This window comes from Patella vulgata, chromosome 3 (assembly GCF_932274485.2).
Source record: "Patella vulgata chromosome 3, xgPatVulg1.2, whole genome shotgun sequence".
NCBI classification, from domain to species: Eukaryota; Metazoa; Mollusca; class Gastropoda; family Patellidae; genus Patella; species Patella vulgata.
In genome coordinates, this window is record NC_065881.2 from 56,030,826 (window position 1) to 56,047,540 (window position 16,715).

The window sequence follows — 16,715 nt, forward strand, 5'->3', positions numbered from 1 at the left end:
TTTTTCATCTTCAGCTTTTTGTCGACCAAGATTGGGTAGATTTAAAAGTTGGTCCAAATTTGCAGTTTGCATATTTAAAGCCATTTTAATTCTTAATTAGACTTTAAAATTATAAAGTGTAAATACCTCTTTAAATTTGATAAAGCCTTAATAAAATTGTATTAGAATAGAGGATTTAATTATATATTGTGTTGTTGAATTTAGTAATAGATATTTTGAACTGTGCAAGTGATCGATATTAACCAACACCAAAATTAATTGATATCAGCTAAAGGTCACGGAGTGCTCGATTGTAGTACGGGTGCGAATAATAGTAAAACAATTGACCAATGAAATCGCAGATTTTATGCACTTTGACTTAACAAGAAGAATGTAACCCGAGTAATTTGTGTAACAAAAAAAAAATGCTAAGTCAAAAAGTCAGTTTTTAATGAGATTATATATCTACGTATGGAAGCTAAATTAATGTTACTTGTTAACGACCAACTTGAACATTGTCCCACACCATTCTTTTTTTTATCAAAAGCGAAGAAGGTTACAGAGGCCCTGTTGTCTAATGTTGATAATGACTAATAATATTTATTATTCGATATCATTCTTAAAAGAAAAAAAGAAAGTCAGAATGGTTTTCAAAACTAAACAGTAGCCATATTTCTTTAGAAGATTTCGTCTAATACTCAAAGTAGATACCACAGTATTTGAATTGTCCGATCATATTTCAATGTTATCTTATACTCAACCTATATTTTGGTTATAGATAAATTTCTTGAATGACCAATAAATATGATTGTCTCGTACAATAATTTATCATATCCTGGTGTAGATATCCTTGCTATAAATACAGAATAGTTTTGCCAAAGAATTGTACCCATTTCGCTACATTCTATAACCTGACAACAAAATTCAACATGGAGGATAACGTCTTGCGCTTTGGAACATGGGACTACGTGGTATTTGCGTTGATGTTGTCTGTATCGGCAGCAATAGGAATATTCTTTGCATTTGGACAAAAAACAACAAAAGAATTTCTTCAAGCCAATAGAAGTATGGGTGTTGTGCCTGTTGCTATCTCGATTCTAGTTTCTTTCATGTCGGCCATCTTGATTCTGGGAACACCAGCAGAAATGTATGTGGAAGGAACCCAGTTTTATATGAGAGTTATTGGAAGTTCTGGATGTCTCTTTGCGGCTCTGATTTTTGTTCCTCTTTTCTTTCCACTAAAGGTGACAAGTTCATATGAGGTAAATATTGTCAATAAATGTAGCCCTTTCTTAACATCATGGGAACAATAAGTCACATAATTCAGGGCCTTGGTAATCTCCCCTAGCTTGGAAGCAGAGACAGGCTGTAAATATTATCAATAAATGTAGCCCATATGAACAAGTTTCGTATGGTTAAATTGAAATATATATGTAATCTTACTTAAAGATACATTATGGGAGATTAGATAAAGAGCTAACAGTTTTCACTATAATAGTTAAAAACTAGATTATGTAAAGGGAATTTGCTGAAAATGTCAGTCAACGTGATCTACTCTGAACCGAGATTTTAGCGATTGATGATTAAATCATGAATGGAAATCGAACAGCAAATCGGAACCTAATCCAATAAACATCGCAGGCTAGCGATGACATCGAGAATTGATTATGGTCTGGATAAGTTAATTAATGTCTAATTAATAATTTAGATAACATTTCAGGCCTAAAGAAAGACCTGCAATAGGCAGATTTAGCTCTTGCATAATGTATGTTTAACAATGAATTGATGTGCCATTTAAGACCTATAGTTGTATTTCTGAAATTAAAAAAAATGTCCCCAAGAATTTGCATAAAATAATGACAGACGCTAGGTTTCATTCATTTTAATATTTTTAACTTGTGTGCTTTTCGCTGAGACAACTTTCTAATATAGATAAACTTAAGTCTGTAGTTAAACTTTTGGCCGGGAATATTGTACCTTTAATAAATTTATAAGAACAACAGGATTGCCACACCTCCATACGCCTATAACTTCAACCGTATGAAGGGGGGTTGGATGGCTGAATGGTTAGCGTGCGCGCGCTGTATCATACAGTCTGTCATTGAGTCGACTGGCGTGGTTTCGAATCCCCGGTTGTACGTGGCAAGGAGTAGGGTCGCCTGTCCAACCTCGTGGGTTTTCTACGTGTCCTCCGGTTTCCTCCCACTGCTAAAGACCCCTACGCGCAAGCGAATTATGTAAATAGAATTAAACCATATGTTAGTCCCGAAATGACCTAGTTTGTGTCGAGTGGACGTTAAACCCCATTTCTCTCTCTCTCTCTCTCTCTCTCTCAACCGTATGAGATCTCTGGTGCGCAGAAAATGAAAATAAAAGGCCCGATACAGCTTGCCACCATGTATTCTAACTCTAAGTGACAAACATGGGCCTAGAGAAAGACCATGGGCCTTCACAACACTAGCTTGAGACATCTTCTGGGGGCGTCTTTTAGTTCGAAATAATATACCTTCAGTTTTCTCACCATGAAGTCATCCAATTTTTAATATCGTGGGAACAATCAGTTACATAACTCAGAGCCTTGGTAATCTCTCGGGGCTTGAAAGAAGAGACAAGCTGGTAATCCATATCATGTTTATCGATAATATTAGCTAAATTAAGACAGTGTTCTGCTCCTAACCTGGGCTAATGAAGACGGGCATACGCCATACAGTGTGCTATGAGGGAAAGTTTGCCCGGGCAGCGGCGCTACGGCCTACTCTTATATCGAATTCCAACTGCCAAGGGATCTTTTACGTGCACGCCAATGTGTACACGGGACCTCGGTTTTCCGTCCCATCCGAACGTCTAGACAGCTGTCCTTGTCAGGCCCTTGATCCTGCATCATTGACAAGGGGAAACCACACCGGAAAATCTGGATGAATTTTCTCAGCAAATGCAGGGATCGAACACCCGACCTCCAGGCTAGCGAGCCAGCGTCTTACCCACTTAGCCACGTGATCCCCGACAGTATAGCAAGTACACGCAGGTTTCAATTCTGCATGATCTATTAATAGCGTCCGTTGGTGATCGGCAGTTTCGAATACTGTCAAAAGGTCCAATAGGTTCAGTTGTTCGTGATTATTTTGATACTATAAAAAAGGAATGGGGTTTAACGTCCTACTGTTTTGGTCCGAACTGGGCTAATGAAGACAGGCATACGCCATACAGTGTACTATGAGGGAAATTTTGCCCTGACAGCGGCACTACGGCCTACTATTATATCGAATTCCAACTATGAAGGGATCTTTTACGTGCACGCCAATGTGTACACGGGACCTCGGTTTTTCGTCCCATCCGAACGACTAGACAGATGTCCTTGCCAGGCCCTCCGTTCTGCATAACTGACAAGGGGGACCACGGCGGAAAATCTGGATGAACTTTCTCGGCCAATGCAGGGATCGAACACCCGACGCGAGCGAGCGTCTTACCCACTTAGCCACCGTGATCCCCCCTTTGGTACTATAAATTGCACAGCGAGATTTTCCCCTGAATTCTTCATGTTTTCCGGTACGTCCATTTGTAAACACAAAATAACATAATATGGACTACAATTACTGGATTTAAAATCGCACGTAGAAACAATATTGTGCTTCCCATGGCTGCTGAAAAGGTTTCTCTTAAGTAGCGGCCCACCTGGTGACAAAGAGATAATGCTGTCCTTAAAACCTAGGTACTGAATCTGGCGTGGAGCTGTGGCCCAAATCGGTATATGAGAGGCCCTTTGACATTGACTACGGGGCCCTCATATAGGTGAAAATAATTGGGCCCACACTACCCTTAAGGGTCCACCATGTGGGATGATTCATCAAAACCAAAGGAACCCCACGTTAATCGGTATATGAGGGGGCCTTTGACATTGACTACGTGGCCCTCATATACGTGAAAGTAATTGGGCCCACACTACCCTTGAGGGCCCACCATGTGGACGATTCATCAAACCCAAAGGAACCCCACGTTAATAGTGGGTCCTTAATCGAAGTCAGTGGCGTCACGTTATAATACAATTGAGGCCTGACTTCGTATGCGAAGGGGCCTTAATTAATTCTCGAGGGCCCCGAACTGAAAGTAATTGGGTCCACACTACTTGCAGGAGCCCCACTTTAATGTTATTGAGCCCACTCGTATGTCGTAGGGACCCATGAATCTTTAAGGGCCCTTGATCAATGCTAGAGGGCCAAAGTAATTGGGCAACTCTTCGATCTATGTAGTGTAGCCTCTGCCAGCCTGGATCTGAGCCTGCGTAAATCTGTCGTCTTCATTAGCCCAGTAGGACGTTAAACCCCGTTTCATTTCATTGCGTAAATCTGTTCCATCCCTTGTGTATAGTGCCTGGTCCAAATAGCCGAGAGAGTTCAAGATATGCTCAATTGTATTTAGATCAGGTGTTTTTGCTGGTGAAAGTAGCGTAGCAACGCCATCTTGGTGCCGAATATCAAAAATCAGCACGCACATGGCTGGCGTAGTCTAGCGTTGTCATCCAGAAAGCTTGGATTCTTGAGAAAGGTGGGCATGTACACCTCTGGATATGATCTCTCTTTATTACCGTTGGCAGTGGAGGCTTACAGTGATATGAAAAGCAACCCCATATCATCATAAAGCCGCCGTCGAAATGGAACCTGCTCTACGATATAGACTCTCATTCGAATAGTGACCTTTTTCGTCTTGACGTCATGTTCCAATAATGACGTGCTCGGTCGACACCGTGTTCGTCGTGCAAGCCTGATGGTCACGTGACAAGAGAGGTCGTCTGATACATCTCTTAGCGTCATGTCCAGACGATGTGAGTCCATTATGAACAGTTCTATAGGATCGGAGGCAGTCATGTAACCATTATCATTATATTTCCCTACTAAATGTTAACTTTCACTAACCGGGCTAATTATCACGTGCATGCAGTGTACTATGAGGGCTATTTTTCCCTAACGGTGGTGTGTCCTCATACTTTTCATCGAATTTCAGCTTTTATAACTTTTTATGTTCATGCCAATGAGTACACGACTAGACACTGTTTCTGACAAGAGCAAACCAACCTGTGGGAAATTTTGCCCGAACAGCGGATCTGTGGCGGATGGCCTACTCTTATATCGAATTCCAACTGCCAAGGGATCTTTTACGTGCATGCCAATTTATACGCGGGGCCTCGGGTTTGCGTCCCATCTGAACGACTAGACAGTTGTCCTTGTCAGTTCATTCGTTCTCCACTACTGACAAGGGGAAACCACGTCGGAAAATCACTGTTAAAGAACCCTTGGCAGTTTGAATTTGAAATAAGAGTAGGTCGCAGCGCCGGTGTCCGCAGAAAACTTTTCCTCAAAGCGTGGTGTATGCCAACCTTTATTAACCCGGTTGCTTCGGAAAAATAAGTAATTAAACCATATTTCATTTTAAAAACACAATAGTCACTTTAAAATGTTTATTATCTTATCCAAATAAAGGTTATTGTTTTCATCGGCTTAGATAAAAGCTACAAATTCACGTAACATAATTATTTTGTTGTGTTGATCGAGACCCTGACCCACCGCAAAATCTTTATCATAGTGTGAACAGGGATATTTATGTAAATTGGGTGTATATATATATAAATTGAGTGTAGTGTAACATATATCATCACGAGATGTATACAATATTTTATATTATTTGTTTGTACACCACTTCAGAAACGGTCCCACATATGGGAAAGACCACTCCATATTGTGGCTTCGTCTTAAGTAGTATGTATATACGATCTACTAGATGTCACTTTTATTAGGATATATACTTGCTTACATTTGACGATTTAAACAGGTCGACGGAGATTTTATTTAAGCACAGCAACGTCGACCAATCTTGGTGTATCCTGTGGAATAAAGGGGAACTTGTTGACTTCTGACAATAGCTTTTAGCTAACAAAGTCTGTTGTATTTGTTGATTGTAAGCTTGACTTTAAAATCAGTAAAAGATGTCGGATGTGAGAAGCTTTGAAGCCTGGGACTATGTCTTATTTAGTTTGCTGCTTTTAGTCTCGGCGGTTATTGGTATCTATTATGCTGTGCAGGCTAGAAGAAATGCCTCAATGGGAGAATTCCTGATGGCCAGTCGAAGTTTGGGGATCATTCCTGTGTCCGTGTCCATTTTAGTTTCATTTATGTCAGCCATTTTGATTCTTGGTACACCAGCTGAAATGTACGTGGAAGGAACTGGTTATTGTGTTTATTTGATTGGCATGATATTTGCCATTGTTATAGCAGCTATAACATTTGTTCCACTTCTCTATTCGTTAAAATTAACAAGTTCTTTTGAGGTAAGTCGAAAATGAAATTCGTTTCAGGAAGTTGTAGATGAGCGTTTCAATTGAGAAATCCTGAACTTCGTAAGATCCACATACGCAAACCAGAATAACTGGACACACCGACCGCAATCTGATTAAAACCTAGATCTTATTTCGTTTCGTTTTTTATAGTTCAAAATTTCGTTTTAATTGTCTCTACTATACTAGGTTCCGGAAGAGTTGATATATAACCCGCGTTCTGGTTTATGTGAGGGGTTAGTCAATGAAACGGTCTGTTACGGTGGGTTCTTGGCGTGTGGTGCACGGAACTGTAAGTTTCCCACTAGAAACACTGATTGGCTAATCAAATGTCTTACACCATAAGGTCAAAAGCCGCTCGTATGACCCGTGACGCGACCTTCCGCTATAACCAGTCAGATCTTTATGTAGTGACTCAGTAGTGGCACTAGTGAGCGGTTGTGGGGCGACAGACTATAGAAATGTGATATCAACTCTCACAAAACAGGCGGAATTAACCAACAGGCCTCCAGATTCTGTCCCATTTCCTATCTTCTCGTTCACGAGAATATTCTCCCATTCTCCCAGTCCCAAACAATTAAAAGCTTAGTTAGATATTATACGTTGCTATCTAAAAAAAATTCGCGCATGCGGCGCTCGATTCCGTTATGGCAACATTCTTCTGTGGTCTTAAAATGCCTTGGCGCTATCATATTCACGTTACAGTCAACAAAACAGGCGGAATTGTCAGTGGCAGATCTTGAGATTCTGTCCCATTGACTTTCATTTCTGGTTTTCTCGTTCACAAGAATTTACTCCCAGTAATGATTTTGAATTAATTATTTCACTTTTTCTCAGGAAAAACAAAAACAATCATTATATATGACATGAATTGTATGTCAACTTAAATAAAACTGTTTCCCGGCATCGGATTTTCAAAGTCATGGACAGTGAGGTCCCGTCCATCCATTGTGGGTCCGTGTTGCGGTTGACATCTGAGAATTGAACCCATTTATATTCGAATTTTGAACGCAGAATCTGTCAAAAATGTCATTGGTAATCTCCGAACATTGTCTTTACTTTTTGTTGCCGGTAAATCGAGGAATGTTGGTTTTAGGACTTGTATTCTTCGACGTTTAGCCCCTAGACTATAATAATGTGTGTGATTCCTGTATAGACAACATTACTTACGATATTTCGTGTTTTGGTTCTAACAAAACGCTTTTAAATTTGGGCCAGCCGTTTTCAATGATTTCAAATCATCAACAGTCGAATCCGCACTTTCTAGATTCATTTCATCTTTTGGGAAATGTTCTTGTTGGGGGGGGGGGGGGGGCGAATGGTTAGCACGCGCGCTGCATCATAAGGCCTATCATTGAGTCAACGGGCGTGTACGTGACAATGAGTAGGGTCGCCTGTCCAGCCTGATCGTGGGTTTTTCTCCGGGTCCTCTGGTTTCCTCCCACTGCTAAAGTCTCCTACGCGCAAGCGAATTATTGAAATAAAATTAAACCACGTCAGTTCCGAAATGACCTAGTCTGTGTCGAGTGGACGTTAAACTCTCTCTCTCTCTCTCTCTCTCTCTCTCTTAGAGCACGAACGGGCTCTTCGTGAACTAGATTAGCGTCTTCTGGTAAACCCCCCCTTGAAATTATTGAGGACATTGGTATATTTTCCGTATCCCTTGTGATGGGGTAGGTGTACATGGCTCTTCAACGATGACAGTGCAGTTCTGCTACTTGTTGTCTTCGGCCCCACCACCAAGCGTCTTCCTCCAATAACTTTAATATCTGCTAAGCCATCGGAATTCCAATTAGCACATGATCATCTCATCAAGAAAAACGATCTCAAAGAATGTTGGTTTAGACATAAATGCAATATGCAATAATTCTGGGAAATATCAGGTATTATAGTTATAGTATAGTTACAGGATACGTGAGTTAAAACAAATAAATAAAAAATATTTTTGTGATTAGGTTAATCAGAGAATTATTTGATTGTTATTTCTCATAATGTAAGGTTAGAAATTTCTTTCGGTGAACCAATAATATTAATCGTCACTTGGGTAAGGTATAAATTTAACTTTTACATATTGTATCATTCAACAATATACTGTAAACTAAAACACATACTTATGGAAGGACAATTACTAATTTATGTGGGCCACGTTTCTCTTTTACGTCGCTCAAATATATTAGTAAATACTCTTTTAAACATCGTTCTTCCATGTGTTTTAGTTTATGGCGAATAATTGTATATTGTTGAATTAAACTATTACGATACACCAATAAAATTAATATAATGCTATATCCAGTTGCTAAATGCCTCTAATAAAGGGTTATTCTTATTCGCCGGTTTGTCGGAAAAGCGACGATTTACATACAGACATTTTAACTTATTTAATGTCTTATTTTAGTGACAAACTGAAGGATTATAAATCATGACGTGTTGTAATGTCATCCTTCACCTTACATTTATAAAAAAAAATATACGTTTGTTGTCATTAGCTTGGGTTTATCCTCCTTCCAGTGACGGATTGTCAATAGAAAGCAGTAATCATTTACCGGTTATTTATACATCATAGAAAACACGCGGTTACAAAAAAAACATTTAAATATTATGTTGTTTGATTTTATATCCTTTTACATGTTTGTTTGTTTGAATAGTTGTGGCCGTATAGAACTTGGCGGTCACATACATGGGTTCCATGGGTTAAAAGTTTAAGACTAACGTTTTTTGTGACTAATACATTCCAACAAATTAAGAAATCCAAAATGTCTGAAGTAAGAAGTTTTGAACTGTGGGACTTTATGATATTTGCTTTGCTGCTTTTAATATCGGCTGTTATTGGAATTTACTATGCTATCGAGGCTAGAAGAAAAGTTTCTACAGGAGAATTCCTGATGGCCAGTAGAAGTCTGGGCGTAATTCCTGTATCGGTGTCCATGATAGTTTGTTTTACGTCAGCCATTTTGATTCTTGGAATGCCGGCTGAAATATACACAGCAGGAACTGAATACTGTGTATTTTTTCTGGGTTTGATACTTGCTATCATTATGACATCTATATTTTTTGTTCCTCTTCTGTATCCTTTAAAACTGACAAGTTCGTTTGAGGTAAGTTTGCAATCACAAAAATAAATATGGATATAAATTTGGCATTTAATCATGCAGATAATATATAATTTGGTTTGGAAATCACAATGATTCAATTCCGTTCAGAGTTTACAAAGAGCTGGGGAATTGGAAATATACAATGCAGACGAAATAAACGGGAAATATTTTAATGGGACTTATTTTAAATTTAACGTAAGTAGGGGGGTTATTTCTTTATTTAATTTTAGTTTATTAAGCCATGGAAAATTTGATATCTTCCGAAAAATCCAAATGACGCACAGAGATTTTAATCGTGTCATTAGTACCAACCGAATTCCGGTAAAAGTATTGGATTCTAGGGCAGTCAAAAGACACTAATTTGCTAGGCACCTGCATACAAGTCTTTTCACCAAAGTCTGTGCTGCTCCGATATTGATCAATTCGAATGAATTTCAGAATTAAAAAAAAACTTTAACGTGGGTTTTATATCAGACAATAATACAATAGTACAAGATGTGTCCGTATTATATGCACTGTTTTAATAAATTTTCCAAGGAAATACAAACACATTAAATAACATTTTATCATTATAACACGAACGATACATACTTTGTATGTTATTTTTTTTTAACAATTTATCTTTACGATATATTTACCTTATCTTTTAAAATATATGATTGTCATGTCTGCTTGATAATGTTTTACAAGAGTTAAATATAATACATTTAACAGTGAATACCACCCCACCCCCTCACGATTACTTCATGGTTGTTTTTTTTTTAAACTAGCTTCAAGTGATTGTAAAGACAATATTTTTAATTATATAATTAAAGGATGCATTTAGATAAAGATTTAATAAGATTTAAATAAAGGGTTGCCCGTTCTTGTCATAATAGTTCTATAATAGACCCTGAAAAAAATTTGAATATATTGAAAATGTTAGTCAAATTCTTGGATTTTGGGCGAACTTATTAGTGTTTGAAGTTTTGCCAGTAGAGTCACGATTGTCAAGAACCATTAATTCCATAAAAATAAAGTCTTGATTATCCATTTTTACTCTAAATTATTAAATGAAGATTGTGTTTCAATCCATTCAATATCTAAGTTTTCCGATGGTACAGCGAGTTGATTATGGACTGGTCATGAAAATAAGTGTCGAAATGATAATTTATATATAACATTTGAAGCCAGAAAACGACTTGCTATAGGCAGATTTGGCAGTTTTCTTTAAAGGAACTAAACCCCTATTCTTTGCTACCTAGAAATGGACAGAAATGAGTCGCAAAGCATACAATAATGTAATATGAATGTATATAAACTGATTTACATTCAATCATTTCTATTCTTATATTACTGTGGTTTTTGTGTTACACGATTCGTGTGCCAATTTTAAAATGTTCTTTAAAAGGAAAAAAGATGAGTGAAAATGAACGTAGTGTTTGGGTTTAATCTTGAGGGGATTTAATCTTTTGAGTGTATAATCTTGAAGATATTCATTTGGTTAATGTCTTGACTGTTTTTGATGCTGCGCATTTTCTGCCTGGACTAAGCAGAGATAACCAATTGGTTTGGATCAGACTTTGTAACACGATAACTATGATTCTAACCAAGTGAAACGGATGAAACCATGTTCGTTGCTTAGACTAACTCTTCTTCTAATTGACGTAGAATATTCATACTTGAAATGACTCGATGACTTGCGTTTTCTACAATCTCCAGATGTCAACAAGGTCGCAGAGATGTAAATAAGTTTAGTGCACTTAATTGTTGACGAGATTGTGGGTTATGGCTAGGTCCAGGGTTAGAGTTGGGATTAGCGCTAGCCCTGATTAGCCTACATCTCGTGACCTTTGGCCACACCTGGAGATGGCCTTAAAAATAGATCTAACCGATAAGCAATTTCATTTGTCCATACTTAGGAATACGATAACTCCTAATCTCATTGATTGGAGTGATGAAACTTGGTGTAGTTTCATTACAGCAATGTCATGACCAAATTTGATGATGAACAGTTTCTGCTCAGGTTGATCTGAGTGGTAAGCAGTTTAATTTCTCGATGCCTTAACATACAGATAAATGAGCCACTTATGAATGAATGTTATCTATTAGTTTATAGGGGAGGGCACAAGTCTCACTTACTGTCATGTTAGTTATTCCACTTAGGGACCTCTACTATGTGGATGTCATTCTGTAATTTATATTGATTGTCTGTCCAAATGCAAAGAAAAGAACTTTCTGGGTAAATTCCACTGTTAAGAAATCTTGTTTAAACCTTAGGAGTCGTAATTATGATCCGATTTTTAATTATTTTTTTAAAGAGTTATTTAGCTGATAATTAGTAGCTGGTGGGTGCATGTTTGAAATAAACCCAGTCGATATGTTAAATCCGTATAGTTATATGATATTTTTTGTATCTTTCAGTATTTGCAGTATAGATTTAACTCCAAGGCAGCTAAATTAACAGGGACATGTATAATGATCATTCAACAGGTAATAACATACAAATTACGATCCTCGCTCAGATATAATTGTTGTGGTCATTTAATCCATACACTGAGAAACTCCGAATCCCTGGTTACATCTCTTTGTGTGATCGAAGGTTAAGAAATACCTCGATTCTAGACCGGTATAAGAAATACTCCGATTCCAGGTTGGAATTATATACTTAAAGATACCTTCCCGGTGTGATTTGATGATATATTTTGACTATGAACATATTCAAATTAATTAATCTACTGTTTCAAAAATTGGCTTTGTATTGGCGAGGAGATACCCCAAGCTATATTAAAAAATCTATTTTTAGAAGTCATGTTTGACACCTAACTTGAATGAGAATGTATTTGTCATTACTTGCTATCCATTTACCTTACATTATTAAGGCCTAAGTAAATTCTTGAATTATTTTCTGCCAACTTCTGTTTCTGCCGTTTAATTGCAGAGTCTGTTCTACGTTTTCACCTCTCAATGTTCCCAAAACGGCTTAACCATTCGACCAATAACCGCTCCCTAAGTCAAGCTGGCAGACAATAAGCCGCCAGGGTTGCTAGTTAGTGATACCAGAGACTAGTGATACCCTGGCATTTTGGCTAAGTGATTGCTCCATGAGTGTTTTTCGAGTATTCCAGTATTTTTCTATTAAGATTCCATATACACTTTTGTTGGAAATAACCACCCCATAAATATTATCGCGAGAATGTATTTTTAAAACGTCTGCTATTTAAATCGCTTTGGACAATTTGGGAATTATTTTTCTATAATATTATTATTGTATGATTTTGGAACTACTTGATGTAACTATCATAGATTTTAAAACTAAATATTATTTCACTTCCAGATTTTGTACATGGGTGTTGCGTCTTATGCGCCTTCGACGGCTTTAGAAGCGGGTAAATATATTCTAATTATACATTTAACAAAATGAAATGAAATGGGGTTTAACGTCCTACTGTTCTGCTTCAAACTGGGCTAATGAAGACGGGATCGGACAGCGGCACAGCGGCCTACTCTTATATCAAATTCCAACCGTTAAGGGATCTTTTACGTGCACGCCAATGTGTACACGGAAGCTCGGTTTTTCGTCTCACCCGATCGACTATAGACAGCTGTCTTTGCCGGGCCCCAGTCCTGCATTACTGACAAGGTGAAATCACGCCGGAAAATAGGCATGAACTTTCTCGGCCAATGCAGGGATCTAATATCCGACCTCCAGGCTAGCGAGCCAGCGTTTTACCCACTTAGCCACTGTGACCCCCATTCATTTTACAGGTTCTGCCTACAAACTAACAAATTCAAGAAACCGGGGCGATTTTCTTTTCGTTTGCCAGACACCACCGATAACTGACTTAATGTAGCTGTTATGTGGATAATAAAATCAAATTGTTTGGCTGTGGAATGCGCCTCCATAACACATTTTGGAAATTTTACTTTATTCGTTATTGTTTATAGTGGCTGAAAGCGTCCATTTAGATCGGCGTGTTTCTAGATACAACGCGAGAGTCGCCGTTAAGCCAGCACGACGAAAAAGGCGCCGATCGGCGACTTTTTCGTCGTACTACCTTATCGGCGACCCGCGACTTTCACAACACGAGAGTCGCCGTTAAGCAAGTCGCCGAAAAAGGCGCCGATTTTTTCGGCGACTTTTTCGGCGCGTGGCTTAACGGCGACTCTCGTGTAGTGAAAGTCGCGGGTCGCCGATAAGGTAGTACGACGAAAAAGTCGCCGATCGGCGACTCTCGTGTAGTGAAAGTCGCGGGTCGCCGATAAGGTAGTACGACGAAAAAGTCGCCGATCGGCGCCGTTTTCGTCGTGCTGGCTTAACGGCGACTCCCGCGTTGTATCTAGAAACCCGCCGATCTAAATGGACGCTTTCAGCCACCATAATTGTTGCCGTCATTGAAATTGCGTGCTTTTCTGCAGGAAGTCATAGTCTTTTGTCATTTGTAATTGTCCTTGTCTTGCTGTATCAAGTAATGGTTACAACCGTCATGTCTGGACAGGCTAGTTATCTCGAACAACCACAGCCTTTGTCTTGATGACTATGATAATTTGGTTAACTATCAATACTAGAAACTTTCTTGTAATGGCTGTCTTCTATACTAGCGTTCATTTTATGATACCAGATTCCTAGAAACAACAATAACTTCCATTAATGTCTTTCTTTTCAGTAACTGGATTTCCCGTGTGGGCTACCATTATTACTGTAGGTCTAGTCGCAACATTTTATACATCACTGGTTAGTAATAGATTATATACACTCAGAAAATTTCGAACTTAAATGTCTCTGAAAAAGTCGTATTATATAGGTTAGTTATATGTAATATAGCATAATATCAATAAATAGCACAACAATAAGACGGCCCTGAGATACACGTAACGGTTTTATATTCTTCTATACTCTTCAACAAAAGTAGGGGATATTCCGAAACAATCCAAAACTGCTGAAATGCACTGCTGTTTTTATTAGAGATAACCGGTGTATGTTAATAACAGGCCAATTGCCTACACATGAACATAAACAGTTTATATGGGCGGCTTATCTGACGGCCCCATTTCACTCGCCAAGATACACTGTCAAAAGTGAAAATGGACGTTTTTGATTTTTGTCTTAATAATGAGTATCCACCAATCCTCAGACATTCAGCAATTCCTCGTGGCATGCTTCTAATCAACTGTCCAATCACGATTTGGGGCAATGTGACCCACTCCTCTTGCAGTGCCGAGGCCAATTTTTTCAGTGGTTTCGGTTGACGTCGACGAACACGTCTCCCGATCATGTCCCAAACATGCTCTATAGGGGAAAGGTCAGGACTCACGGCTGGAGGTAGTCATTCGAGCGCGGTGGGCACGGGCATTATCATCTTGAAAGATGAAACGTTGACCTGCACGTTGAGCAAAGGGCAGAACTATCGGTGCCAGGATGTGGTCACGGTAGTACACACCAGTGACCCTTCCTTGAACAATATGCAAGTTCGTTCTGCCAGTCATGGTGATTCCTCTCCACACCATAACAGGCCCACGCCCGACGTTAACGTTAGCATGACGCTCATTTATACAATTCCAAACGCGAGCACGCCTATCGGTGAAATTCAGAGTAAATCTGGACTCATCTGAGAACATTACACCCGCCCATCGACGATTACCCCAATTTCTACGCTGCTTACACCATTGACGCCTGTTTGCCATGTGCTGGCGAGTTAATGGAGGCACAAAACGCGGTCGTCGCGCATGCAAATGGACTGCATGTAGTCGATTTCTAATCGTTTAGGGTGTAACTCGAATTCCTGTTACTTGGCACAAGTTTACAGAAAGCTGATTTGCCGTTTGTCCTCGATTTCGCAGGACCTGTGTACGAATGTATCCTGGGCTTGTGTAGTGGCTCTAGAACGACCTGAACGAGGTCTATCATCAGCATTGTGTGTTTGTTGGTACCGGTTCTACAGTCTGCTGATCACAGACTGTGACACATTAAGCATGTTGACTACTGCTCGCTGTGTAGAACCCATTTGAAGCATGTCAATAGCACGTAGACGTTCATCATGTTGAAGACGTCTCATTGCAAATTAAACGTCACACACTAAAGCAAAGATACGCTAAACAGTAAATCGTATGCGAGAACCGATATGAAAGCAAACATGGATAGGATAAACCAGCACGCGGCAGTTACATCAACCCTTCCTTGAAGTGTCAAATTTGACAATGAACCCCTCCCACGTGTATGGCGCTATTGCGTGTCGCATGTGCAGCTCAGTGGTTCTGTTGGGGCGATAAGTTCTTCATCTGTGAACATACTCTCAAAGCATGTCAAGTGTCCATGACTATTTATCATAAAATAACCTGCATATGTATTTACATTTCAATATCCCCTACATTTTGGAAGAGTATATTTCATGTTATTTTTAACATTATAGGGTGGTATGAAAGCTGTCATTTGGACTGATGTCTTTCAATCTAGCATTATGTTAGCAGGTTTATTGGCAATTGTTATTCAGGTAATGATAATTTTCCTATCCTTTGTTTTAGTTTATACAAGAAACTCACGTGGATTATTATCAGTGGAAGGCCTGCGCATACAAAAAATTAGGAAAATTATGTAGCCTTGCAGAATGCTCAATTAGTGTGCTGCTGCATAGTTAATAACATTTCCCAACATTTCCCAAAACATTAGCTTAAACCGTGATACGTTCAGGTTTGTATTTTGAGGTTGGCACAACCTGTCACCGTTCATTGTAGATTAATAATGACCTTTCGTTTTACAGAATAAATTTATGTCGTTGTCCAGTACATATTTATAATAGTATCGATTTGACACTAACAGAGCCACTTTATCGGGCAAGACGAATGATTTATTTTCAATTTATTACCATTATTTACGAACCAAGTGATTGGGACGATATCTACATGTCAAGTTGTATATAAGTATTATACATGAACAATATAATTGAACTACATTAATGGGTATAATATATCAGACAGTTATAGATTTCAATTTTAATACAATTCCGTGTATTCAACGGGTCTCTCTGTTAACATAAAGTGGAGTTAACAATCGAAAATTAAACGAAACGCAATGTTAAGATGTATTTTACCTGAAGATTTTTTGAAAAATTATAAAGAAATATATTTACAGGGTTCTATAGTTGTTGGAGGGATGACAGAAGTATGGAACATAAATGATGCCTGGGGTAGAATTGATTTCTTCGAGTAGGTATAGTTGGAGCAATTTAGCATTCACAAAGACAATCTGTATCATAAATCTGAAACGAAATTGGTGATTTATTTAGTTATTTTCTATTTTTATGAAACTTGCAGTGTTTTATTATTCATATTTATGAAATTCG

General features: G+C 38.6%; 2 protein-coding genes across 6 annotated transcripts in view; one reads left to right on the top strand and one right to left on the bottom strand.

The window, feature by feature from the left end:
- LOC126816344 (sodium-coupled monocarboxylate transporter 1) overlaps positions 1-16,715 on the top strand; it is a 126,952-nt gene that overhangs the window by 96,930 nt on the left and 13,307 nt on the right. The window contains exons 1-6 of one of the 5 annotated variants that reach the window (XM_050542778.1): positions 883-1,241; positions 11,800-11,868; positions 12,713-12,764; positions 14,043-14,110; positions 15,786-15,866; positions 16,505-16,578. In XM_050542778.1, the coding sequence (XP_050398735.1) occupies positions 909-1,241; positions 11,800-11,868; positions 12,713-12,764; positions 14,043-14,110; positions 15,786-15,866; positions 16,505-16,578 (677 nt within the window). In that variant the 5' untranslated portion in view covers positions 883-908. Of the gene's footprint in view, positions 1-882; positions 1,242-5,656; positions 6,299-8,955; positions 9,400-11,799; positions 11,869-12,709; positions 12,765-14,042; positions 14,111-15,785; positions 15,867-16,504; positions 16,579-16,715 lie in introns of those variants that run through there. The other 4 variants (XM_050542776.2, XM_050542779.2, XM_050542777.2 and 1 more) reach the window with 4 other exon arrangements.
- The window catches only part of LOC126815178 (tropomodulin-1), a 193,737-nt gene that overhangs the window by 95,793 nt on the left and 81,229 nt on the right, over positions 1-16,715 (bottom strand). The window lies entirely within an intron of this gene.